At 47.5% G+C, this 26,940-nt stretch overlaps 1 protein-coding gene and 1 long non-coding RNA gene across 3 annotated transcripts in view; one reads left to right on the top strand and one right to left on the bottom strand.

Annotated features, from left to right (window-relative positions):
• The window catches only part of LOC113615019 (uncharacterized), a 93,957-nt gene that overhangs the window by 60,770 nt on the left and 6,247 nt on the right, over positions 1 to 26,940 (top strand). The window lies entirely within an intron of this gene.
• Positions 16,122 to 17,916, bottom strand: NEUROG1 (neurogenin 1). Its single transcript, XM_027096925.1, has one exon. It carries the CDS (start codon positions 17,542 to 17,544, stop codon positions 16,810 to 16,812), a length of 735 nt encoding a protein of 244 aa, XP_026952726.1. The 5' UTR covers positions 17,545 to 17,916; the 3' UTR covers positions 16,122 to 16,809.

The raw sequence follows: 26,940 nt of genomic DNA, 5'->3' as shown, positions 1-26,940 counted from the left end.
GAGAGAAAGGACATTCAAAGGCTGATGGGGTGCACTTTTATTTCCAATGACTTTTTTTTAAAAAAAATTTTTATTGGAGTATAGCTGGTTTACAATGTTGTGTTAGTTTCAGGTGTACAGCAAAGTGAATCAGTTATACATATACACATATCAACTTTTTTTTTTTAGATTCTTTTCCCATATAGGCCATTACAGAGTATTGAGTAGAGTTCCATGTGCTATACAGCAGGTTCTTATTCGTTATCTATTTTATATATAGTAGTGTGTATATGTCCATCCCAATCTCCCATTTTATCCCTCCCCCTGCTTCCTCTGGTGACCATAAGCTTGTTTTCTATATATGTGACTCTACTTCTGTTTTATAAATAAAATTCATTTGTACCCCTATTTTTTTTAGATTCCACATATAAGCGATATCATATGATATTTGTCTTTCTGTGTCTGACCTACTTCACTCGATATGACAATGTGTAGGTTCAGCTTGGCCAGAGTAACGGGCTTCTAGATGGAGTCGGTTCTGTTATGTTAGGTCTTGCTGATTCTGGAAAATGTGTTTTCCTCAAAGCTTGTATTCCAGTTTTGAAATCAGGAAAGACCTTTCGTTTATAATTTTTTTTTTTTTTTGCGGTACGTGGGCCTCTCACTGTTGTGGCCTCTCCCATTGTGGAGCACAGGCTCCGGACACACAGGCTTAGCAGCCATGGCCCACGGGCCTAGTCGCTCCGCGGCATGTGGGATCCTCCCGGACCGGGGCACGAACCCGTGTCCCCTGCATCGGCAGGCGGACTCTCAACCACTGTGCCACCAGGGAAGCCCCTCGTTTATAATTTTTAATTGAGTGAGCACCTTTATAAAATCTGTAACCTCTCACCACTTCTGAACTACTGTTGACGCCACTCTTAACTCCTCCAGTCTGGCTAGTTTTTGCATCATTTTGATCAATGTGTGTGGAAAGTTTGCAACCTATTTCCACCTAACATTTTATTTAAGCTTTATGTGCTTACATTCATAGTAGATCATTCTTTGTCATGATGCCATTCAGCTCTGCGTTACAGAGTAGTTCCCATGGGTTTGAGTACTTGGAGGTTTGTCGTGGTGGTGGCTGTTTTAAATGGATCATTTTCGTCTTTGGTCATTGAGTTATTCTTTTCTTTTTACAAATACTTCCTTTAGCTACATTGGCAAAGGTGGTCTGGGAAGTATGCTGATATTTGCAACTCTCGCCCCCTCCCCTTCTATACAAACTCCAGGCTCAGCACACACCTGCGAGGTCTTCTGCAGCCCCTCATCTGATGTCTGGCAGTGGCCCTCATGTGTTGGTGGCCTTGTGTAGCCCCTAATCACGGGGCAACTCCTGCTTTGGTTCTTCAAGCCTCTCTGGGCAGGGGTTTTCTGTAGGAGTCTGTGTCAGTTGAACTCAACTGGTATCACAGAAGCTCTGCTCTTTTTTAAAAAAATAAAACATCACATTCATTTACTTTGTTAAATACCCAGTCTCTGGAGATTCATGCTAGGTAAGTTTTTTGTTGGTTTGTTTGTTTGTTTTTCCAGCAGGTGGCTTAGAGATGACAAGTTGCTGAGGTAAAAGTGCTTTGTGGTACAGGATCCAACACTTTCTGGGGTGTGGCAGTTCTTGTTACTGTGGCTGATGGGTTCTGAACAAAAAGACAACCCTCAGAATGGGAGAAAATATTTGCACACGAAGCAACCAACAAGGGATTAATCTCCAAATTATACAAACAGCTCATGCAGCTTGATAACAAAAAAACAAATAACCCAATCAAAAAATGGGCAGAAGATCTAAATAGGCATTTCTCAAAGAAGACATATAGATGGCCAAAAAACACATGAAAAGATGCTCAACATCAGTAATTATTAGAGAAATGCAAATCAAAACTACAATGAGGTATCACCTCACGCCGGTCAGAATGGCCATCGTCAAAAAGTCTACAAACATAAATGCTGGAGAGGGTGTGGAGAAAAGGCAACCCTCCTATATTGTTGGTGGGAATGTAAGTTTGTACAGCCACTATGGAGAACAGGATGGGGGGTTCCTTAAAAAACTAAAAATAGAAGTAGCATATGACCCATCAATCCCACTTCTAAGCATATACCCAGAGAAAAACCATAATTCAAAAAGATACATGCACCCCAATATTCATTGCAACATTATTTACAATAGCCAGGACATGGAAGCAACCTAAATGTCCATCAACAGAGGAATGGATAAAGAAGATGTGGTACGGGCTTCCCTGGTGGCACCGTGGTTGAGAGTCCACCTGCTGATGAAGGGGACACGGGTTCGTGCCCTGGTCCGGGAAGATCCCACATGCCGCAGAGCGGCTGGGCCCGTGAGCCATGGCCACTGAGCCTGCGCGTCCGGAGCCTGTGCTCCGAGATGGGAGAGGCCACAACAGAGAGAGGCCGGTGTACCGCAAAGAAAAAAAAAAAAAGGTGTGGTACATATACAAAATGGAATATTACTGAGCCATAAAAAGAACAAAATAATGCCATTTTCAGCAACATGTATGGACCTAAAGATTGTCATACTGAGTGAAGTAAGTCAGACACAGAAAGACAAATATCATATGATATTGCTTATATGTGGAATCTAAAAATAAGGGTAAAAATGAACTTATTTACAAAACAGAAGTAGAGTCACAGATATAGAAAACAAACTTATGGTCACCAGGGGATAAGGAGTGAGGGATAAACTGGGAGATTGGGACTGACATATACACACTACTATATATAAAATAGATAACTAATAAGAACCTACAGTATAGCACAGGGAACTCTACTCAATACTCTGTAATGGCCTATATGGGAAAAGAATCTAAAAATTAAAAAAAGTGGATATATGTATATGTATAACTGATTCACTTTGCTGTACACCTGAAACTAATACAACATTGTAAATCAATTATACTCCAATCAAAATTTTTTTTTACAAAGAGAAGAAAAATAAATGAATAAATAAAAAATAAAATAGAAGTGCTCAATTGCGCCCACTGTCATTTTGACAGGAAACATCCTTGGAGCACCATAAAAACCCACATGATCTGGCTCCTGTCTCTGTCTCTGCCGTCACCTCCTCCTTTGCTGGGCTGCATCCATACTGGCCTCTTCTTTCTCCTTCTTTCTCACACCAATTGCATTCCCTCTGCTTGGAGTACTCATTCTCCTGATCCTGACTGATTCTCATCAGTCAGGTGTCAGCTTAGAGGCCCCCTCTTCTGGGAGGCCTCCCCTGACTACCACTTCTAAAGTGGTTTCACTGGCTCTTTGGAACATTTTCCTCCTTAAGTCGTTGCAGAACTTTTTATCACTATCTGATATTTTGTGTATTGACTGTCTCTCCTACCAGTGGATAAACCCCATGAGAGCAGAGATCCTGTCTGTCTGATTCTCCCTAATCTTAGAACAGAGCCAGTCACACAGGAGGCACTCAATTAATATTTGTTGAATAGCTGAATGGATCCTTTGCTCAACAAGCACTTACAAAATTCTCCTAGGGAGACACTGTGGAATTCAGAAAATTGGAGCCAGACCCACAGTCGGTTTCTAATAAAGCCTGGTGTTGATGCGGCAATTTTGCAGATCGGTGTCGTCCAGGGAGACTAGACCTACTATCTTGGCTATTTCCTTGTCTTATCTCTCTGGGAGTGGCAGCCACGGCTCCCTGAAAGACACTATTAAAATGTTTATGACACAGTGCCTTGTATACAAGGAGTGCTCATTACATGCATTCATTAATCTGGCCAGCACCATCAAGAACTCTGATCTGAGACTGTGTCCTGCTTGCAAGCTAACGAGTTAGCCTGCCATAGTTCCATGCTGGTAGAAGGTATGATACTCTTGGTTAAAGGCAAAGGATAGTTTATTACTCACAGCAAGAGCAGTAACCAGGGTATTAGCATCATTAGGATGGTTCCTAAGCCCTGATTTTTCTAGGTGACAGGAAGAGGGCCACATGACACACATGCACTCGATGCGTTACAGGAGAGGAACCCTGACCTTAGGGAACCTGATTCTTTTATAATGGACAGTCTGTTTGCCCTTTGCTCTGGACAGAGATATGATCTCTATCTTCCAAGCCTGTTCAGTACATAAATATCTTTGAAAACAGAGTCTGGAACAGACTAAAGAGCAGTCAGTGCCTCTGCTCACAAGATGTGTAGAAATGCTTGAGACCTATGGAGAATTGTCTCACAACGAGAAGCCTAGTAGGTCCTCAAATTTGTTGAATGAATGAATGAATACCGGGTGTTGCATGTAACACTATGCAGTTGATTAAGACATGATTTCTGTCATTAGGAGCTCTTGTCTTGCTGCTGGAGAAATAGATGGTAGGGTAGTACACTGGTTAAATGCCTGTGCTTTGGGCTTAGATGACTGGATTTAAGTCCTGCCCCCATCACTTACTAGTTTTGTGGCCTTGGCCTCAGATTCCTCATCTCTAAATTGGAGATAACAAGATTATTGTGATTAGATAAGAAAATATGATTGTAAAGTGCTTGGCTCAGTGCCTAACCTGTGGTAAGTGTCCAAGTAAGTGTTAGTTAGTAGGTTGAACCTCATGAATTTGCCATTTCTGTAGTTCAAATAATCAGCAATTTTATATGGTTCAACCTAATCATATGTTCATCATTATTAATCTTTTGCTTGATTGCAAATCATAATGTAGAAATGCCTCTGACTGTGTGCTCTGGGTCAGGTGAGGCAAGCCTGAAGAGGCACAAAAGTATCCGGGAAAAAGAAATAGGCCTGGACCCAGATGCAGATCTGAGCCCCACGTTCTCCTCTCATTAACCTTGTGACCTTGGGTGAAGCACTTAACCCCTGAGCCCCTTGCCTCATCTGTGCTATAGATACAATAATCCCTTCTACTTCACTGGACATTGTGAGGCTAATATCAGATGATGGATGTGAAATTGCTTTGTAACCTAGAAAGCACTGTAGTCATGTCCTCATGCTTAATATGAAGAGTTCTTAAAGGCAGTGAGATTTGTCTGGGCTTCAGCCAGACCATCACTAGGTATAATTTAATATCCCTCCTAAGTCCTCTAATCACAGTTTTACATTTGAAGTGTAGCCTTGGCCTTCCAAATCATATTGCTGCATTAGAATCAAGTTACGCTAGTTAGTTTGTATCTAAGGCCTACAGACTTCCAGCAACGTAGGGACCATCTGGTGACCAAAGAAAGATCATCTCATTACAAAGGGTGATTGGCTTGCAGCTAAATCAGTCAATAGCTAACATTTATCAAGCTCTTTGAATGAGCCAGGCATGAGCTTTAGCTCTTTCCATGAACAATTTCTCATTGAAAACTTGGAAAATCTTCTGACGTAGATAGGTACTATCATTCTCACCCATTTTACAGATAAAGAGACTGAGGCAAAAAGAGGTTACCAATTAGGAGTTGACAGACCTCGACTGGTGGGTTGTATTGCCTGAGCACCCTCAGTAATAGTCAGAAGCACTCATTCCAAGTTGGCCCCATCAGAGAGAGGCTCTAGAGCCATCTTTCTGGGGCAGCTATAGCTCCAACGGCTGCTGCTGTGTTTGCTGATGGAAGTCCTGCTTCTCCTGCAACCAGCCAGGGAAAGCCAAGTTCTGCTGGGCACTTGCAAGCCGTTGGAATGGCTCCATACTCCATCTTTGCTATCAGCCTGCCTGTACTCTGCTGAAGAAGTAAGAACTTTAGCTCTTACCTCCTCTCTTTTGTGGGGACTCTCTGCGGTGTGAAAAGCGATGTACACCTTGTTGGCTTACCCATGAGCCTGTGTTCTCTCTGGAAAGAGCTTACTGCTAGCTCCACCTGAGACTAAAGCAGTGGCTATAGTCAGCAGACAGCATGCCTTTGTGGTGATACCAGTTAGGGTAAGGTTTGGCTCCTAGAACGGGCATACAATGGTATCATGGCTTAAAGAACGAAGTTAATTTCCCATTCACGTAACAGCCCACGAAGAGCATCCCAGGTGGCTGGGTGGTTTTTTAGGGATGCAGGGTCCTCCAAGCTGCCCCACCATTCTCCAGGGCAGTGCTTCTCAAACGTCATGTGGTGAAGGACCCATTTTTCTTTTCTTTTTTTTTTTTTTTTTTGAACATTTTCAATCCATTTCAAACCAAAATTTTTATAACAAAAAGTAAAAATGAATTACTAGAAAAATGAAGGGGAAAAACCCTCCCAAAGACACACAAAATACAAACCGAAAGTATTTTATTATTAGATAACAGACTTACATTGCTACGCAAGTTAGTAAATACTTCTCCTTTGAACACTGGGCAATGTAGGAGGCTGTTGTTCAATTTCCAATTATTAGGAATTTGCTCTTTCAGAGAACATATTTTGTATGACTTGAATTAAATTATTGAAATTGTTTTATGACCCAGAATATGCCTGTCTTGGTGAATATTCTGTGTGTACATGACAAGAATGTATATTCTGCTATTGTTTGAGTGTGGATGGCGTTATGCTATAAATAAGGCCAAGTTGGTTAATAGTGTTGTTCAGATGTACTATATCCTTACTTGTTTTCTACTTTTTCTATATATTACTAAGTGATAAGTGTTGAAGTCTTTATAATTGTGGATTTGTCTGTTTCTTCTTTCAGTCATATCAGTTTTTGTTTCATGTATTTTGAAGGTTCATTGTTGAGTGCTTACACACTTAGGATTGTTATATCTTGTTGGTGAATTGACCCTTTATCATTATGTAATGTCCCTCTTTATCCTTGGAAATATTTCTTGTTCTAAAGTCTATTTGGTCTGATACTAATATAGCCATCATAGCTTTTTTTAAAAGTATTTACATGATATGTCTTTTTCTTTTCCTTTTTTTTAAAGCTATCTATATCTTTATATGCGAAGTGGGTTTCTTGTAGATAACATACCATTAGGTCTTGCTTTTTATCCTATGTGACAATCTTTGCATTTTAATGTAATTTGTACTTAATGTAATTATTAATGGGATTGGATTTAATTTATTGTCTTCCTAGTTTTCTATTTGTCTTAACTATTCTTTGTTCCTTTTTTCCACTTCTTTTGAATTGGTTGAATTTTTTAATTAGTCTGTCTTACTTCCCCTATTGGCTTGTTAATGATAACTTTTGCAAAATTTTGCAGTTTTTCTCCTAGGGTTTACAATATACATTGTTAACTTACCTGAATGTACCTTCAAAGAATATTATACCAGTCTACATAAAGTGTAAGACTCTTAAAAGAGTATACAGTTGGGGACTTCTCTGGTGGCACAGTGGTTAAGAATCCACCTGCCAATGCAGGGGACACGGGTTTGAGCCCTGGTCTGGGAAGATCCCACATGTTGCAGAGCAGCTAAGCTTGTGCACCACAACTACTGAGCCTGCGCTCTAGAGCCCAAGAACCACAACTACTGAAGCCTGCGTGCCTAGAGCCCATGCTCTGCAACAAGAGAAGCCACTGCAATGAGAAACCCATGCACCGCAATGAAGAGTAGCCCCCGCTCGCCGCAGCTAGAGAAAAGCCCACACACAGCAACGAAGACCCAACGCAGCCAAAAATAAAATATAAATAAATTTACAAAAAAAAACTCAAAGTGTTTAAAAAAGAAAAAGAGTATACAGTTGTCACTTGAATAATGTGGGGGTTAGGGGTGCCCACCCTCCACCCAGTGGAAAATCCATGAATAACTTGAGAGTCAGCCCTCCATATCTGCTGTCTCACACCATGGATTCAACCAACTGAGGATTGTGTAGTATTGCAGTACACATTTAGTGAAAAAAAAATCCACATATAGGGGACCTGCCCAGTTCAAACTCATGTTGTTCAAGGGTCAACTGTATTCCCGTTCATCCCTCCCATTCTTTGGGTTATTTTTCTTGTACATTTTACTTATGCTATAAGCTCTACAGTACAGTATTACTCATTTTGTTTTACACAATTATTTTTTAAACTGATTTAAGATAAGTAAAAAAGGACTTCCCTGGTGGCACAGTGGTTAAGAATCCTCCTGCCAATGCAAGAAACACGAGTTCGATCCCTGGTCCGGGAAGATCCCACATGCCGTGGAGCAACTAAGCCCATGACCCACAACTACTGAGCCTGCACTCTAGAGCCCATGAGCCACAACTACTGAGCCCCTGTGCTGCAACTGTGGGAGCCCACACGCCTAGAGCCCATGCTCCACAACAAGAGAAGCCACTGCAGTGAGAAGTCCGTGCACTACAACGAAGAGTAGCCCCAGCTCATTGCAACTAGAGAAAGCCCGCACGCAGCAACGAAGACCCAACGCAGCCCAAAAATAAATAAGTAAATAAAATTGATTCTTAAAAAAAAAAAGATAATAAAAAAGAGGGTCTTTTACATTTATTTTTATCATTTCCTTCTTTTTTTCATTTCTTTATATAGATTCAGGTTTTTATTTGATGTCATTTCTCGAATGCTGCATTCCGTGGTGGTTTTTCCTACTCTTTTTTTCTCTTTGTGTTTCAGTTTGGATATAGTCTGTTGACCTATTTTTGAGTTCATGGAGTGTTTTCTCAGAAATGTCCCGGCTACTGATGAGCCTATGAAAGGAATTCTTCTTCTCTGATATCACGTGTAATTTTCTACCATTTCAGTTTGACTCCTTTTTATAGTTGTCATTTCTCTGCTGAATTTCCCAATTTGTTTAAGCATTGTGATGGTTAAGTTTATGTGTCAACTTGACTGGGCTAAGGGATGCCCAGAAAGCTGGTAAAACATTATTTCTGGGAGACACCTGTAAGGATGTCTCTGGAAGAGATTAGCATTTAAATCAGTAGACTGTGTAAAGAAGATCTCCCTGAGCAATGTGGGTGGGCATCATCCAATCCATTGAGGACCTGAATAGAACAAAAGGATGAGGAAGGGTGAATTTGCTCTCTCTGCTTAAGCTGAGACAGCCATCTTCTACTGCTCTAGGACATCAGTGGTCCTGGTTTTGGGGCTTTTAGACTCACACTGGGACTTAGATTATTGGCTGCCTGTTATTCTCAGGCCTTCAGATTTGGTCTGAATTATACCACAAGCTTTCCTGGTTTTTCAACTTGCAGCACATCATGGGACTTCTCAGCCTCCATAACCATGTGAGACAATTTCTATAATAAATCTGTTCTTATACATATATCTATATGTCCTGTTGGTTTTGTTTCTTTGGAAAACCCTGACGAACATAAGCATATTGTCCACAATTTCCAATACATTCTTTACCATATTAATCAATCATAGCTATTTAAAATTTCCTATCTGAAAATTCAACATCTGGGTAATATCTGAGTCTGGATCTATTGATTGTTTTATCTCTTGGGAATGGGTTGTTTTTCTTACTCTTTTTTGTGTGTCTTGTAATTTTTTGTTAATGCTGGGCATCATGTATATGTACAGGAACAGTAGAAACTGTTAGGTAAATAAATTTATGCCAGGACATGCCTTTTCTGTTGTCATGCAGTTAATATGGAGAGGGAGTGGTCAGTCAATATAGTCAGGAGTTGAGTTTGCTTTGCATTTTCTTGTTGTTATTATTATTACCTTTATTGCACCATAGTCTTCCTATTTCTTCAGCAGTGGGCTGTTGTTATCATGTACTTTTACTGAGGGGAGTACCAAATGATTTTTCTCAGTGCTCCTTTTCCCTCTCAGCTTTCAGTCAGTCTTTCCTGCCTGTGCCCCAGGGGGTTTCTCTCTCTCCGTGATTTTGTCCCTCACCAGCACTAGATTGATGTTTCTTCTTACTCAATGTTAACTTCACAAAGTGGGGTCCAGCCTCAGTTTTCAGCAAGTCCTATGCATCTTGGCTTCCAGAGTGAGGATTTCCAGCTCTTCATCCCCCTGGCAGCCAACCTTTGCCTTATAACTGTGATTGTTCTTGGGAAGGAGTTTCCTGTTCCTTCCCTTAGAGTAGCAGACTCTTGCTTAGTATTGGTGAAGGATCCCAGCCCTTCCCTCTGGAGAGAGGGTGTTTTCTCCTACTTCTCCTCCACCAGCAGTTGATCTTTGCCTTTTTCCTGAAGTTGAGACCATTTCCTACCCTTCTACAAGAAACAGGAGGGTTTTGTTTCTATTTCTGCCCAGAATCAATAGATATTTGCCTATATGGTAGGAAAGGTAATACCCCTTCTTCAGAGGCTTACTGCTTTTGCTTTAAGATAGCATGTCTGGGAAAGTGAGTGGGACTAGTGGCTATTCCCAAGCAGCAATCACCTCCTGAACACCTTCACCACCAAGGGTACTCCCTCTGGTCTTCTGCCCTGGCCTAATCTTTTTTTTAAAAAAAATAAATTTATATTTATTTTTGGCTGCATTGGGTCTTCATTGCTGTGCATAGGCTTTCTCTAGTTGTGGCCCAAGGGGGTTACTCTTTGTTGTGATGCGCGGGCTTCTCATTGCGGTGGCTTCTCTTGTTGTGGAGCACAGGTTCTAGGTGCGCTGGCTTCCATAGTTGTGGCACACAGGCTCAGTAGTTGTGGCTCGTGGGCTCTAGAGCGCAGGCTTGGTAGTTGTGGCACACAGGCTTAGTTGCTCCGCGGCATGTGGGATCTTCCTGGACCAGGGCTCGAAGCCCTGTCCTCTGCATCACCAGGGGAGTCCCCCCTGGCCTAATCTTTCTTGTGAGCACCTAGTGGGGCCCATGGCTAAGAGCTTGCAAGTGGGTATAAACTCTCTTATTCCAACCTGACACCCTAGCCCATATTTGGCTTTTAAGATTTTATTAAAATTTTAGCTGATTTCTTCTTACCTGCTTATATGGCAGCCACCTCTCTCCCCCATGCTTTGCCCAAGATGAAACAATACACATGTTCTGTCTCTCCCTGGAGGGGCTTTCTCCCTTGTAATTCTCTTATTTAATTGCCCCATGACCTCACATCTCTGATTAGCTGAAGAAATTTATGATTTTGTAGATTAGATGACTCCTTCTCATTCTTAGAACAGGATTGATGTTCTTAGATGCTTTCTACATTGTACCCCAAAATGCAAATTCCCACCATGGTCATGAAGATGTAGTCCCAGAAATGGCTTGCAGGATTTCCGCTCATGGTCCAGTGAAAAGAACCCAGTCACACAGTCACACTTAACTGCAAAGAATTCTGGGAAATGTAGTATAGTCATGTGTCCAGGAAGAAGAGGAGAATGGATTTCAGTGAATAACCAGCAGTTTCTGTCACCATGCTCCAAACAAGTGAAATCTAAAATGATTCTGGGCTTGGAGCAATTGGGCATCACTGTAAAACTGTGAGGTTTACTGGCCCCATCTTGGAGTTAGTCCTGTCAAGATGGTAAGAAGTCTGAAGGACCATCTTGTCATGTGTGTCCCATGATCATACGATGGAAATGTGCAGAGGGTTCTCTCCACTTCCATGCACATCTGGGCTCCAACTCCATTGGGGCCACCTGGGGAACAGAATGGATCTTGTGGGAGGACAATCTCTTGAAAGCACATGGGTTCCTAATCCTGCTGTGTTTATTAACCATCTGTGCACCTTTTTAAAGAATACAATTGCCAGGGCTTCACTCTAGATACTCTGAAGGAAAATCTTTGGAGGAAAGACTCAAGCATCTACATTTTTTGAAGAAAGGCTTCCTGGATGATTCTTTTGTCCAGTAGCTTTGGGTACCTCTGGGCTAGGTTGTGGTAGAAACCAAAGCGATATAATTGAAATCCCATCATCCAGTTTTGGCATCCTGCCTCCAGGGTTGATTTGGTCCTGGCCACTAGCCCAGCAGGCAAGCAGGTAAGCTCAGTACCGAAGCCAAGTGCTTGTCCTAAACCATCCCAGGAAGTGACAGCTCCTACAGTTCAATGTACCTGGGCTTATTCGTTGTTAATGGGTGATGTAGGATATTGGTGAAAGTTGGCTGGAGCACCTTCCAGGGTCTAATTTTCACCATTAGGTCCTTTGGAGTGGAACTTGGGAACCTTGATTCCCTGCTTGGCCTAGGTTGGAGCAACCCCAGAAATATTTTCTAAGGAAGTCTAGGCCTTGGTAAGATGTGTGGGGCCTTTCTGGCCAGATGTGAATGGTGAAGAGATTGATATTTCACAAAAGGATGCCATCAGGCTCTTAGCCCTACTGGCCTTGCAAACTGAAGCAGTGACACCCCAGGTCCTTGCCAGAAAACTCACCCCAAACCCTCTGCAGTCTTCCTCTATCTCAGTCAGGAAGAGGCACATTCCACTGACTTATTCTTGCCTCTAGGCAGGGCTGCTAGATCAGGTCACAGGGATTGTGCCCTGTGCACAGCCCCCATGGGAGGTCGGGGGTTGGAGAGAGGAAAGTCCACTCGCCCTGCTGTGCACCCTGTCTCAGGGCTGGTGTACCAGGAGGAGCCGGGGAACGAGCCCTTTTCCTCATTCAACCAAAGGCCCCATATGGCAGCAGCGGCCTTGCCTGTAGCTATGATTAAGCTTATACCTGGATAGGGCTGGGCCTCAGAAAGCTAAGCCTGTGGCCCATGATGCCTTTTGCTTAGCTGTATTCCATTTTCATTCCAAGAGAGGCAATGTAAGAAGCAGTAGAAATGCTGGAACCAGATTGTCTGGGTTCAAATCCCACCTTCACGACTTACTTGCTGTGTGCTCTTGGGAAAATCATTTGACTTCTTTGTGCCTCGGTTCTCTCAACTGCAAAACAGAGATAAGGACATTATCAACCTCATGGGTTGTGAGAATTAAATGAATTAATATGTGTAGTGTGTTTAGAAAGTGCATAGAACACAGAATAAGTGCTATGTAAGCGTTAGCTGGTATGATGGTGTTAATGGTGAGGATGTTATCGAGGACATTGCCCTGGACATCATGGGCCCCTTCCCCCTACTCTCCCCCCCATTATAACTTTTCTCTGAGGCATTTCTCTTAGACCCTGAGGCCAGAAAAACTATGGTTGTCTTTAGCAGCAACCTGTCTTTATCTTATAGACACTGCAGTTCCTGTTTCCATCTTTGCTTTGGGAGCTAAAATGAGCAGTTTCAGGCAAAATTAACCATTTGTAGAGGACTTCTGGGGATGGATTCTGTGTGCTCATTGTTCCTGACCCAGATACTTGAAATCATCCTTGATTTCTCTCTTTCACACCCTAAAACAAATCCTGTTGTTTCCTTCTTCAAAACCTTCCACCACTGTAAGCCTTTCTTCAGGACTAATGTGGTGCAGGTCCTTAGTTGGGTCTCTGCTTCCACCCTGCCCCTAAACCCTGCTATTCCTATAACAACCACTGTGGCCTTTACGGATATAAGCAAATTCACAACACTCATCGTCTTTCAACACTTCAATTACCTTGAGAAAAAAAAAAAAATCATGATTTGCACTGCCCCCATTGTCTCCATCCTTACCTGCCTCATGCCCTCTGCTCCAGTATATCAGCCTCCTCGTCCCTTTACTAGATGGTGCATGGCCAGGGTGGTGTTTTCTCCTTGGAATTCTTCCCTCCAGATCCTGCTGAGGCTTGCTCCTTCCCTCTGCACCTGAGCCTCTGCTCAAATGTCATCGCATCAAAAGCCCTTCCCTGGCCATCTTTTCTAAAAGAGCAACCTTCCATCCACCCTGGCATTCCATATTCCGCTTATTTTATGTTATTTTTCTTCTCAACATTTACCACCACCTGTCATAAGTTGATTTTGTCTTTCCCCATTGGCGTGTAATTTCCTTTCGGGTGAGGACTTTGTCCTGGTCAGCCCAGTGCCTAGAACAGTGCTCAGCGCACAGCAGGGCTTGATAGAGTCATTAAAGAAATGACAGGCAGAGTGAAATGCTTCATTTTACTATGTCATCCCCATCTTCTCTGACCTGGTTTCTCCAAGGCTTGGAAGCAGAATGTAAAAATACACACGTTACGCAAAGACAGAAGCAAAGAGACAGATCCAGGTAGAGAATAAATAAACTTTTCTAAGTGCTGGATGATGCCTCAGTGGAAGATTCTGTTGAGGAAGTGAATCGTGGCTGTCAGCGGGTTGTTCTCTGCTCTGTGATTCATTAGAATACTCTGGTAACCCCAGCCTGCCTTCGCAGCACCGGTGGATGAACAGAGAGTTTGCTGCAGGAAGAAAGAGGCCCCTGGGCTGGGGATAAGCATTTTAAATCACCATACTTCTTTTCTTCTTTTTGGGAGCTACGAAGGCCATACTTATACACTTGCTTCTGTGGAAGAAAGAACAGTATTAACTGGCAGAGGTGGAAACTCCCTCCAGCAATCCATGCTGTTAAAGATACTTCTTTAGTTGGAAGGTGCTCTGGGATCTGTACCTTGAGTTGTGATCCTATTTTGGTAACAGAGTTGGGAGTACAGTTTGCTCTTCTTCAGTCTTGGAGGTAGTGGTGTTTTCCTTTTCAGTGCTGGCTGTAGGCAGTTGTATAAGACAAAGGTTCTACCGCAGCCGTTGGCTCCAGGATGCCCGGGGTGTGTGGGACGTTTGTCTGCTGGTGGTTTTCCCAAGGCTTTTGGACAGTGATACGCATCAGCCCTTCTCTTCCCTTAGCCCAGACATGTGCACCTACACCACGGCTGAGCAGCATCTCCGTAGGGGACCTGCCTTCTCGCAGACCCCGCCTGAGCCCCTTAGAAAGCTGGAGGGAGGCACTTTCAAGCATCCTATGCACGGGAGAGCAGAAAATCTGATGCAGACCATTTGTGCCTTTTGCTATAGGAAAATGCAAAGCTGGTAGAGTGAATTAATTCTGAGACAGACAATAGAGTGGGGCCCCGGGCAGGGTCATTCAGGAGACACAACTTTTTCCTTGGATCTTTTAGCAGAAGCAACTCAGTTCTGAGCCCTCATAACTTCCGAAGATTTCTTGGAAGACTCTTTGTCTCTGCTCTGAGGGCAGTTAGAGAAAGCATCCAACTTTTCAGAACCTTCTGAAAAGGAGCCTTTTTATATGAAAGAGGGCTCCTTGACCATAGCTGGACTTAGCAATGACTGCTGGGGACCCAGCATCTGACTCTGTGGATCCAACTCATCAGGACATGTGTGTGAGGAGGGAAACATTTCCACAAGGGAAAAATGCTATTAGTGGCCTTACTTTTGGCCTCTGCTTCTATTCACCTCCTAAACCGATATGATTTCTCTAACGCTATAGCATACTATTTTCCTGAACCCATTTCTACCTCTTCCTTGTAAATAATTATATTCATGAAAAAGGGAAACCAATGAAAAAAAAATTGGTCTTAATGTGGGGTAACTTATGAGCTGGGGGAACAGGCAGCCACTGCATTTTAGGAACTATCTCTTGTAATTATCCACATCCGGAGATTTAAAACAAAAGCCGCTACTGGTCTGTGCTGTCAGCTAATTGTCAGACAACAGACAAACGCACCACGGCCAGAAAAATCCCCACTGAGTTTGGGCGGCTGATTTCTCTGGCAGCAAATGAAAGCTTTGGCTGTTGCCCCTGGCTAGCTGAACAAGCCAGGACTGAGTCCACCGCGTGCCCCCCTCTGCGGACACTGCTGGCACAGCGTGTGTTGGGTGGGGGGAGGGAGAGGTGAGGACACCCTCACAATTTTAGGCAGCTGCACGCCCATCCAGGGACACCACACCGGCATAATTCATCCCAATCCTCCCAGCCAGGGTGATCCCAGCCTCAATGAACAACAGTTTGGAGGCGTTGTTTACAAATCAATTTCCCCCTCTAAATACGCTGTTGTAAGAGTGGACCCTTCCGCTTGCCCAGCCTGGGCCCACCTGTCACTGGGACTTCCTAGCCAGTGGTCATACTGTGTTGATCTTTTTAATCCCCTCTCTTTGAAACACAGAGCCAGCTGATGTGGAGCTCCTCAAAAGAAAGACTCTCCCACCGCCCCTACCTCTACAGGTAGCTGCAGATCGGGGCTAATTCCCCACTAAAAAGTCTTAATTGGCTTATGGGGAGCTGAAAGATCTCTCTTGTGTTTACAGAGTGAAAGGAAATGATGGGTCTCAAATGCCCTAGTCTCTCTGTATCCATATCTTGGTGGAAATCAGGTGCATTTTATTTTTAATTGTTTTGAGATAGGACTGGAGTTTTGAAGGTGGGTGGGGATACTGTTTCACTTTCGTGGTTGAACAGCGAGTGGAAGGGAAGAAAAATCCCAGAGACACCAACATCAGGCAAGACACTTGGTGACTTATTTTCTTTTTTATTTATTTTTTATTTACACGAAATATCTGCAGTACAAAAATGTAAACTTTGATAGCTCATAATAATAGAATAAACTCTTTATGTACAAAAATACATTTTCATATGAATGAAGCATCTTGAATAAATTAAAGTACTCTCCAGCCCAGTGCCTGAATAGCTACGCAAGAGTCTCGGGTTCTTCCTAGAGCAAGCCTGCAGTGGTGGGGGTCAGGATCCATAATGCATGAAGCCCACTCCTTGTCTCTCCTTTTTAAGCCTTTTCATTGTATTGTCAGCCGGCTCAAACCGAATTTTCATGCTCGTTTTTCTTCATTAGAGTTCTACAAATTGTAAAATTGACTTTTCACCTCGTCTTCAGGGACTGATCTGTCCCTTTTCTAAATCACACTGAAGTGGTGGCTGGGGTCAGCTCTGAGCCAGCCACAAAGGAGGTTTTGTGGTGTTCAGAAAGTGCAAAAGGAAAGGCCGTCTAGGGGCGGGCAGGAGGGGCCCGGGGCCGAGGGCTGGAGAAACAGACTAAGGGGCAGCCACTGGGAGGGTGCAGCGACCTAACAAGCGGCTCAGGTATCCCCTACCCCTTTAAAGCTCCCGTTTCTTCCTCTGCCTGGACCTGGGGTCCCAAGGCCACAACTGGGCCCCTACCTACTGTCCGTCGCCTGGGGGAGGGGGACGGTAACGGTATTCAAAAGGGGCCCTAGTGGTAAGGGATGAAACAGGGCGTCGTGTGGAGCAAGTCTTTGGGCAGGCCCGGGAAGGAAAAAAGGGGGTCGCCAGGGCCATAGGTGAAGTCTTCGGAGGCGGCGGGGCTACTGGGGTCAGAGAGTGGCGAGGCGGCAGCGGCGCAGGGGGAGGCGGCGGCCCCGGAGCCCCAGGACTCCGCGTCGCTGGCGGGGCTCGGGGGCCCGGGGAGGCAGGGGGCACACTGCGGCGGCAGGAGGCGCTCTCGGGCACCGCCCCCGGGCAGCCCCTGGTCGGCCAGGCGCAGAGTCTCGGCCAAAGCCCAGATGTAGTTGTAGGCGAAGCGCAGCGTCTCGATCTTGGTGAGCTTGGTGTCGTCGGGGAAGGAGGGCAGCACGCTGCGCAGCGCGTCCAGCGCCGCGTTCAAGTTGTGCATGCGGTTGCGCTCGCGGTCGTTGGCCTTGACGCGTCGGCTCCTGCGCAGCGAGTGCAGCAGCGCCTCGGAGCGCACCCGCGCGCGGCCCCTGCGCCGACGCCGCTCCTGCTCGTCGTCCTGCGCACGAGGAGTGTCCGACGCCCCGGGAATCCCGGGTGAGCCCTTGCGGGCCGTCATGGGCGGCCCCGAGGCGGACTTGGGCTGTTGGAGCCTGGCACAGTCCTCCTCGTCGGTGAGGAAGCCGGACAGGTCGCTGGTGCTGCTGCTGCTGGCGCAGTCGAGGTCCGAGAGGCAGGTCTCCAGAGGGGCTGGCATCGTGAAGTTGTGCAGGACCGATGGACAGCTAAGAGGGCGCTTAGAGGGCAGGAGCCCGGGCTGAGGACAGGGCCGTCGGGGCGCACTTACGTTCCGGATGGCCCGGGTCTACTCTGTGCCGGCTGCGGGCGCCAAGGGCTGGAAGGGCGCAGGGGCGCACCGGGAACTTGGCCTCAACTCCTCGCCTCGCCTGCAGGGGCCACGCTCCCGCCGGTCTCCCGAGTGATCTCGCCGGCGATCAGATCAGCTCGTGTGAGTACCGAGTGTGGCACACGACCGGCCTCAGGACCCCTTAAGTACTCGGCGCAACAATGGGCGCCCCCCTCCCTAGCCACCTCCGCCCCCGAGGCAGCCCCCGTGAATGGAGCTTGGCGGCAGGTCAGCCCCGTGCGGCGCCCGGGTATTTGCATAATTTATGCTCTCGGGGGGCCACGCCGCCCCTCCCCGCTCCCGGAGCGTGCCCGTAATTACCGCGGGCCAATCGGCGGCGTCGCGCGGCCCCGGGGCGGTCTCCGGACTAACCCGGCCCGGGCGTCTCTAGGCAGTGAAACGGAGGCGGGGGCGGCCGGCGATTAGCCGCCGAGGCACGCTCCTCCAGGGGCGGGCAGGGAGCCCCTAGCTGGGGTGGGATGGGGAGGCGGGGCGCTGCGCGGAAAGTGTGAGCCGAGCAGCGAGTTGCGAAAACCTGGAGCCCGCTGAGAGCCTGGGTTCGCTCCCTCTCCTCAGGCTGCTGAGTGGCTGCGTGAGTTTGGGCTAGTGATTTGACTTCACTTTCCCCATCTGTAAAATGGGGCACAAGTCTACCCTGTTGAGGATGATGTAAGATGATGTTCTTGGGACACGTGGCAGGGCGCTTTTGTGACCGAGGGCCCCAGGAATGGTTGCGAGATGCAGCGCCCTGGGAACCCGGGGAAAACCCTATTTAAGAAAACCAGAGAGTGGCTCAAAGGGCAGAGGGCGGAGACAGGCACCTCTGCTTCGTCCAGGTTGGTGAAGAAGTAGGGGAATGGCTCTATTGACTTTCACCTAGGGCAGGGTGCGGGCGCGCCTGGGGGGGCGGGCAGCGAGGAAAGCGAAGGCATGGATGCTTTCCCAAGTTGGGTGGCGTCTTGGCCGAACCCTCGTAACCCTCCAACTACCCTCCGCCCCCAACACTGTCCGAAGATTCTTAAAGTAACAGAGGCATGCGAATCCCCTTCTCTCCGGCAGCCCTCGCCGCTTCCCCCAGCGCCCACCCTCACCACTCTTTGTGCTGCGTCTCTTGGAGCGGCGCTTGCAGCCTCTGAGACCCCCTCAGGTTCGATAGCCAGCGAGGCTTTCCCGCCCCAGGAGAGACGGTAGCAAGCACTCAGTGGAGCCCCTCGCCCCCCATCCCCTCTCCCTCTTAGTGAGGTAACAGTGCCCGTCCCAGCAGAAGGTTTCCACTCTGCATGTTACGAGTAGCTTCTCTCTGGTCACCAACGCTGGCTCTGGAGCGATAGAGACCCAGACACCCGCAATTTTGTGCTTAGGGGAAAATAGTCACGAAGGAACAGCACCAGATTATGGGGGTGGGGAGTTAAAAACAAAATGAACACCTTCAGAAAAGTTTCAGGCTCCTCACCATATCTCAGTGGTGGCCTTGGGCCTGGTGCCTGACCTGTCCTCAGAGCCCGAGTGACTCTGCTTGGGACACTGTCCCTTTCTGAAGGGATGCCATTTGGAGGCAGATTCCATCTTGGGTGGCTGACCAGTGCTTGTCTTTTTTTTTTTTTTTTTTTTTGCTCCACCCCGTGGCTTGTGGGATTTTAGTTCCCCAACCAGGGATCAAACCCCGCGTGCTTGGCAGAGCACGGAGTCCTAACCACTGGACTGCCAGGGAATTCCCTGACCAGTGCTTGTCTTCCAGCTCACTGGACTCGACTCAGCCCTCCCTTCCCCGCTGCTGCACCCCACACATACTTGAACCTGAGGGGCAGGCTGGACATGTATACAAGGGCTCTAACAGGTTTGCTAGAAGTCACAAAAGTGACTTTAATCAGCTTAAGCGAGAAAGGGAAATTGGTAGGTAATCCTGGGCATCTCAAAGAACCCAAAGGCTGCTGGCATTTGTGGGATCCTGGAGGAGCCCGGAGTCCTCACTCTGCTTTTTGCCCTGTGTCTCTCTCCCTGTATCAGCTTCCCCATGGACCCAGCACGTTCCCACCAGCCTCGACCTGATGATACCTCTGGGCCCCTATATTATTTTCTTGAGACTGCTGTAATAAATTCCCACAAACTAGGGGCCTTAGAACAACAGAAATTTATTCCCTCACAGTTCAGGAGGCTGGAAGTCTGAAATTAAGGCCTCAGTATGGTTGGCTCGTTTTGCAGCTCTGAGGGAGAATCCGGTCAGTGCCTCTTCTAGCCTCTGGTGAGTCCTGGCAACACTTGGCATTCCTTGGCTTCTAGATGCACCACTTCAACGTCTGTATTTTTCTCCTTTGTGTTCCTGTGTCTTCTTTTCTCTCCCTTGGCCACTTGAATTTCGAACCCACCTTTATCCAGGATGATTTCATCTTGAAATCCTTACCTTAATTCCGGCTGCAAAGACCTTTGTTCCAAATAAGTTCACATTCTTAGGTTCTGGGCTGACATATCTTTTGGGAGCCACTATTCAACATATTACAGCTTCTCTTCCAAATTACTAGAAGAGAGAATCTGTTTGGTCAAGGGAACAGAGTCATCTGAATCATTTATCATTTCTTGACTGCCTTGCCCCTGAAGACCCTTCCCATTGAGGAATGTGAATGCATGAACACCTCTCTCCCCATTCCTGGCAGTTAGGGTGTGGCCGTGGGTTAATTGCATGCCCCACTTGGAACTTAGGCTCTGAGCTGGTGACAGTTCAGAGTACACTTGTGTTGTAGCAGCAGCTTAGAAGGGCAGTGGTGGCAGAGGTGGCCAGGACCCAGTGGGTGTCCTGACCTAGCTTTTCCCTGAGCGTTTTCAGCTGTGGATCTGCACCTCCTTCCCCCCACACCCCCATTTTCCAAGCCTGGTTCTCCAGCCTACCCACTGATTGCATGAGAACCTCCATAGTAGGCCTTTTCCAGTAGGGCTTTTTTGCTTGAGTTGGTCAAGCTTGATGTCTGTGGTTTGCTAAATGAGGCACCAAGTTAAACACTAAGGTTGCCAAAGCATAGAGAAAGAGGCAACCCATATGCCATATTGCTTGCCTATCCTGGGCCAAGCACTGTGCTACACACTGGGGTGACGGAGGGGAAAACCTGGCTGGTGGGGGGCCATCGACTCTGCGCCTCATAAGTCTAGGGTTCAAGGTCGGCAGAACCCTTGGAGTTTATTCATCCATCTGCTGCACCTTGTACATGGGAAACTGGGGCAGCAGATGGGGAGGTCTTTTCTCCAGGTATCCCAGGGTGGTCAAATTAGGACCGGATTCAGGGGTCTTTTCAGCCCCCATTCCATGTTTTTCCATCACAATTAATCAGTCAATACACAGTAAACACCTACTGCATGCCACCTGCACGGTGCCAGGTGCTCTGTGGAGAGTCTTGGGGCAGGGGAGACGTGGCCACAGAAAGGTGACCTGCCACTGGCTGAGAGAAGTGCTGGGGGCCCACTAAGGGAATAGATCTGAAGGGCATTGTGCACCCGCCAAAGGGAAGGGGATGGTCAGGGAAGGCTTCCTGGGAGAGGGGGACTTGAGAAGGCCTTGAAGGGTAGATGGGATGTGAATAGAATAGAATAGAATCTAGGTAGAAGGTAGGGGTAAGGATGACTGTGGCAGCCAGTCTGAATGGGGCTTCTTTGGGGGGTCTAGTTGATGAGGATAGGGGACAGTTGCGATGGGCCTTGAATGGCCATGGCGACCTTTCTCCTTCCTTTCTGTCTCCTCTCCTGCTGCTTCTTTCTGAGCAGGGCTGTCACAGTTGTTCCAGTGGTTTATTGCACAAGGGCATCCAGGGCAAGTCGGGGCTAAAATCTAGCTTCTCCAGCACTTGCTAAGCCATGCTTTTCACATGTGCACAAAGGCACCTCATGAGCTAGCGGTGACTCTGTGCTCTCCTGCCTTTGTCCCCCACCTCGGCCGGAGCCTTACTGACCTGACCAGGCAGGCATCTTAGCCTTGCCCTGTCTGCTCCTGGCTTTGGGACAGTGCATGGGGCAGCTCCTCCCTGGACATTAGTGCCTGTCCCTTATGTTTTGAATAAGTAAGTGCACCTGAGGCTTGGGGGCCCTTCCTACAAGTGAGCCACTAAGGATGGAACTGAACCCTGGGAAGATGAGAATGAGATGGTAGCTTAGGCTCAGACCTGCTCTCTGTGAGGCTCGGAGCTTTCTCTTTGAGAGAAAACAGCTGGACCCCTTATAGAAGGACATATATCCTTGCTGGGGGAGATAAAAATTTCTCTTACCCCCATAATCCCTTGGAGCCTAGTACAGAGCACATCTGTGGAAACCCTCATTCTCAGAGCACAATAGGATATGATGTGAGCATGTAATAAAACCAACCACAGCAGGCACTGAGGTGGTGAGGGCTGAGCCAGGCGTTCTGGCTGCCTGATGTGTGAGCCGTTCAGCTGCCAACGTGTGGGGCGCGGAGGAAGGGGGGGTACAGATATTCCAAGGGACTGGATTAAGCCAGAGTTTCTCACACTGTGGTCACCTGAGGCGGTAGTGATGATGGGGGGCCCCACCCCGGATGCCCAGAATCATAACCTCTGGAAATCTGGACCACATGCTGAAGTCACCGTTGACTTATACCTAGAGCCTCTGTTTGCCCCTCATATTGGAACAGATATCCTGCTTTAGCATCCACCCTTCTATCCTGTGCTTGCCTAAGCCCTTGAGGCAGCTTGGGCGTGTTCCTGTGACACCTCAGAGGAAGTCCAAGTGATGCCCAGACTGGGGCTCCTCCTGCAGTTTTGCCTGCCTGTCTGACAACTGGGGGCGTAAGGAGAGAGGAGGATCCTGGAAAGGCGTGCAGGTGCACACCAGAAGGTGAATAACTGTTCAAGGCGGCTCTGAGGGTCTGACTCAAGACCCCTGTGGAACCAGCAGGGAGGTGATTTCGGTTCCTTCTCGAGAGGATCTTTCTGATGTCAACACACTGGTGAAGGGGGCAGCTTTCTGGAGAGATGGGAGAGAGAGGCTCTCGGTGTTGAGCAAGTCATCCGATGCTTCCAGACTCTTTTGAGATTCTTGGTGTATTTTTTTTTTTTTTTTTTTTTTAGTGAACAAAGGCCAAAATAGGAGAAAATAGTGGCAAATGATAAATGTTTATATATAATAGATTAGTGTGGTTAGTACATAAAAATACAAAGCAATCTGTGCTGTTCCCAAGACAATTTCTGGATTTTAAATGAACATTAAATTATAGTGCCTGTAGGCATGAAGATCCAGGGGTGGGTCCGATTTAAATTTGTGGTTGCCCATCTTCCTCCTCCAGTCCCTGTCAGTGTCTCAGTGACCACGTGTAGACTTCAGTCACGGTTAGTACCCGCAGCCCACAGCCCTTTTGAGGTCATGAGGCTGAGTCAAGTGGCCCCCTTGCCCATCCTCCCTTTCAGTTGTCATAAACACATAAGCCCAAGGTTGAGCAAACTATCTTTTAGAGGTGCTGTGTTAGGAATGAGGCTGAGGGATTAGTGTCCCGTAATTAGAAGTGCTGGGATGGGAATCTGCATGTGTCGGAGTGGGGAAGGACACTATTGCATTTTGTCATTTGCCTCCAAATTGTTTTAGCTGAGATTGATTATTCCCCACCCACTCCAATTGATTAGACAGAATATTAAGAGTGCTGTGGCACCGGCATGTATCTGAATGTTGTGAGGTTACAGGCAAAGTTCTTTTCTCACAGTATACCTGAGTTCTCAGGAGCAGTTATGACAGGAGAGGGGAATGGTGCTGGCACCTGACTAAGCCACTCATCCATCCGGGTCTGGCCATGGACAGTGCACGGCACTGAGTTTGTAAGGTCACTGGACAGTGTTGATGTCCACAGGGGTGGCCTTGATGGGAATTTTTACACAAAGTAAAGCTATGGAGAGGGCCACCCTTTCTAAACAAAACTGCTCCGTTTCCATCATCCTTTTCTTTCTGGAGCTACCTGCGGGGAGGGGAGAGCATTGGTTTCGTGGGTGGCATTTTGGAAAGAAAATGTCGTAATCTTTTTAGAAAAAAGGAAGAAAAGGTGCAGCTACTCAAGAGGACGGGATGAAGGATGATGTGGGCCCCAGAGGTGTGCAGTGTTCCTTTCAGTCGGTTAAATACACCCGCAGATATGCGTTTCCATCTGAGAGAAGCAGGGTGGGGTTGGGGGAATGGAAAGGAGAAACAATTCCCTATTTTCTTTACTGATGACCCATGACAGTTGTGGAAGGGGGGCAAAAGGGGGGGAAACGAGGCAGGAGGGGGGAAACAGAGGGGTCTTTCAGTGACAGAGCAAGGAAAATGGCAAATTATCCATGGTTTCCAGAAATCCGTGGAGGCCCCTTCGGCCCCTGCCCTGCTAAATACAGTGCCGGCTGTATGCATTTCCCACCTCGGAGATGTCTGCTTGAATATCCTTTGGCACTGTGCGCTGACGTGTTTGGTTGTGTACAGTCTGCCTACGTGTGGGATGAATCTTGGCCTCCAGGGGAAGTCCTGGTACAGACCTACTTTATTCTAGTGCTGCGGAAGAAATGCCCTCCAAAGAGACACGGGGCAACTCTGCAGCCAGATAAATTCTTTCCACAAGAATTTTTCAAATTCGAATGGAGTTAATTCTCAAGCCTACGTGTGGGGCAGGGGGACAATGCGTGCTTGGGGTGGCTTGGTTTGAAGTGCGTTTTTTAGTTTGGGCCAGTCTTGGGTGAAACAATGTCCTTTTTGTGCCCAGAGTAGAGTGGGGGAGGCGAAGGGGATGTGCGCACTTATGCAGGGAGGGCCTGCAAGGGTGCCGGCCCTGAAATGAAGAGGGAGCAGGCAGAAGGTGCTCACCCCCGCCCCTCCTCAGCTGGGAGGCCTGCAATCATTCTCACATCAGCTGCTTGAGGCTACCAATCAATCCAGAACCTCCTTCAAAGCCTCTGAATTTTGCTTTTGTAGATTTTTTGAAGTCAAATCTTCTGGGCTTAGATCAACACACACACACACACACACAACATAACCCCTGCTGTCGCTGTCACTAGATTTAGCTCCCCAAATCCAGGCTGCACCTGCCACAGGATATTGCTAAAGCCAGAGTTAATTTCGCTGAGCAGTTTCATCTTGGTCCACTTCATGTTTTTGAATTCTTAAGAACGTCTTCAGTTGAGATTAAAAAAATCACCCCCCACCCAAGATGCTTGTGAGTCAAGTGTGGGAAAACTGTGTGATGTGTGAGTGTATTCTCTTCGGTGTGTACAAAAGAAGTCGCAGGGAGATTCATCCGAACGGAATTTAACTATTGGGTTAGGGAGAGAATTCAGATATAAACACAGAGAATGGAGAAATAGCTGAAGTGTTTGCCTTTTTGCTTTTCTCTACCTTAATGCTCGGCTACATAAAGTCACGTTGGGTTCGAACACAAATGCATTTTGTTTGTAGTAATTAAAATGTTTTAATGAGACAACCATAAAATCCACCATTAATTATTTTATTTCAAACACTTCTGCCTTCTTTTGAACCAGGTCTATTTAGAAATAGTTTAGAGAGTAGCCTGCAGTTTTATTCTTTCCTCTGCATTATACACAGGAGTGGAGAAGTCATTTATAAATAATTACACAATGTTTTGGGTCTTTGGGCTTGTATAATATATCAAAGCGATTAGTACACTTATTGTTTCCATTGTAAATGCTTTTTTTCTCCTTTCAGTTTCACTTGCCTTGTCTTCTAGCTAAACCTTTTTCTGGAAATCTTTTGTCTTCTTCATTCTTTTTGCTTGTTACAGTCCAGGAGCATTCTTCTTATTCAAACACTCGCAGCAGGGGCAAAGAAAGCGACTTCGGCCGCATCTTAAGTTTTACCATAACTTTCTGGCATTTTCTTTTCTTTCAGTTTTCCCAGACTACCTAGGGGCAATGAAGAATTATAACATACATGAATTATTGGTACTTCCCTCGAGTTAAAGGGGGGAAGAAAGTGCCTCATTTTCTATGCCCCCGAGGGCCGTAGCGAGCCGGCGGCGGCTGAACAATGTATCGATCGCTTTGCATCTCTTTGGGACGCCGGCCGCGCCCGAGGCCCCACCCTCGCCGCCACAGCCGCAGCGGGTCTGCTCCGGCCCCGGGCAGCCGGCCTTCCCCGACTTCTTTCATGGAGCCACAAATAAAGACTCCTTGACTGGAAGAACGGGGTCTTCTTCCTCGCGCCGGCTACCTTGGCGCCGCGGCTCCTTCCACGGCGCGGGGCTGGGCGGGGGCGCGCGGGGCTGGGCGGGGTCGCATCCCTGGGCGCGCGCGCGCTGGGCTGTACGGACGTCAGGCTCCCGGGCGCGCGGCCTCCGACTCCCCTGCCAGGCCCGCTCGCCTCCTGAGCCGCGTGAGGGGATTAGGGCCGCACGAGAGGCGACTGCGCCGCGGCTGCCGGCCACGTGAGGAGAGACGTGGCTTCAAAGGTCCCCACCCAACTAATCCTTGTCATCCGGTAGGCCCGCCGCGCCGCGCCAGCCCCGCGCCTGGCCCTGGGGCTGGCTCGCGGCCCCAAGACAACCACCTGTCCCCTCCCCAGCCGGCTCCGGCGAGCTCGGGGGCGGCCCCCCGCGCCCACCGCGCCTGCGCAGCCGCGGGGGCCGTGGTCCGCTTAGGACCCTTCAGATGCTCTCCTGGAGACTAAGGACGAAATCGGGGAATACGGGTGTTAGCATTAAAATAGGGCCAACAAGAAGACAAATGATAAAAGATGCTTCCAAGAAAAAATACGGGCGAAGAAAACCCGCGGGAGAGGTCCAGCTCTTCCCGCTGGGGCGTCTTCCAGGCGGGAGGGCGTTCTGTCACTCGGTCCCCCCTCCCCGCCGGCCCCCGCCCCCCTGCCCGAAGAACACGTCGCAATCTGTCAGGCCCTCGGCCCTGTTTCCATATGAAGGGCGCGCCGGCGCCTTGGGAGCGATGAATGGCCGCTCGCGGTCGGGCGGGCGCACACGCCCCCGGCCCGGGCTGGATTTGGCCGCATTTGCATAGCAGGTGCTGATCCTTGTCCATTCTTACTTAAAGAAGTTTTAATATGGGATAAATTACCAGGAATTAGGAGCAGGCGTGGGCGGGAATAAAGGAACCGTGTCGCCCGTCTTCTTCCCGCTGCCTGGCGCGGGGAAGGAGAGAACTATTCAGTGAGATTCAACTTTTAAAAGTCGTCTCCTCAACAAGCCACAAACCCCCGAAAAGGAGTGGAGAGAAAACAGGAGGGTACTTCCAACGATTTGATTTTAGAATCTGTTCTGCCGCGAGTAAA

The sequence above is a fragment of the Aethalodelphis obliquidens genome, unplaced genomic scaffold (genome assembly GCF_003676395.1).
Source record: "Aethalodelphis obliquidens isolate GAN/ISIS:26980383/991018 unplaced genomic scaffold, ASM367639v1 scaffold4, whole genome shotgun sequence".
Taxonomy (NCBI): domain Eukaryota; kingdom Metazoa; phylum Chordata; class Mammalia; order Artiodactyla; family Delphinidae; genus Aethalodelphis; species Aethalodelphis obliquidens.
This window is presented reverse-complemented; position numbering and strand designations above follow the sequence as displayed.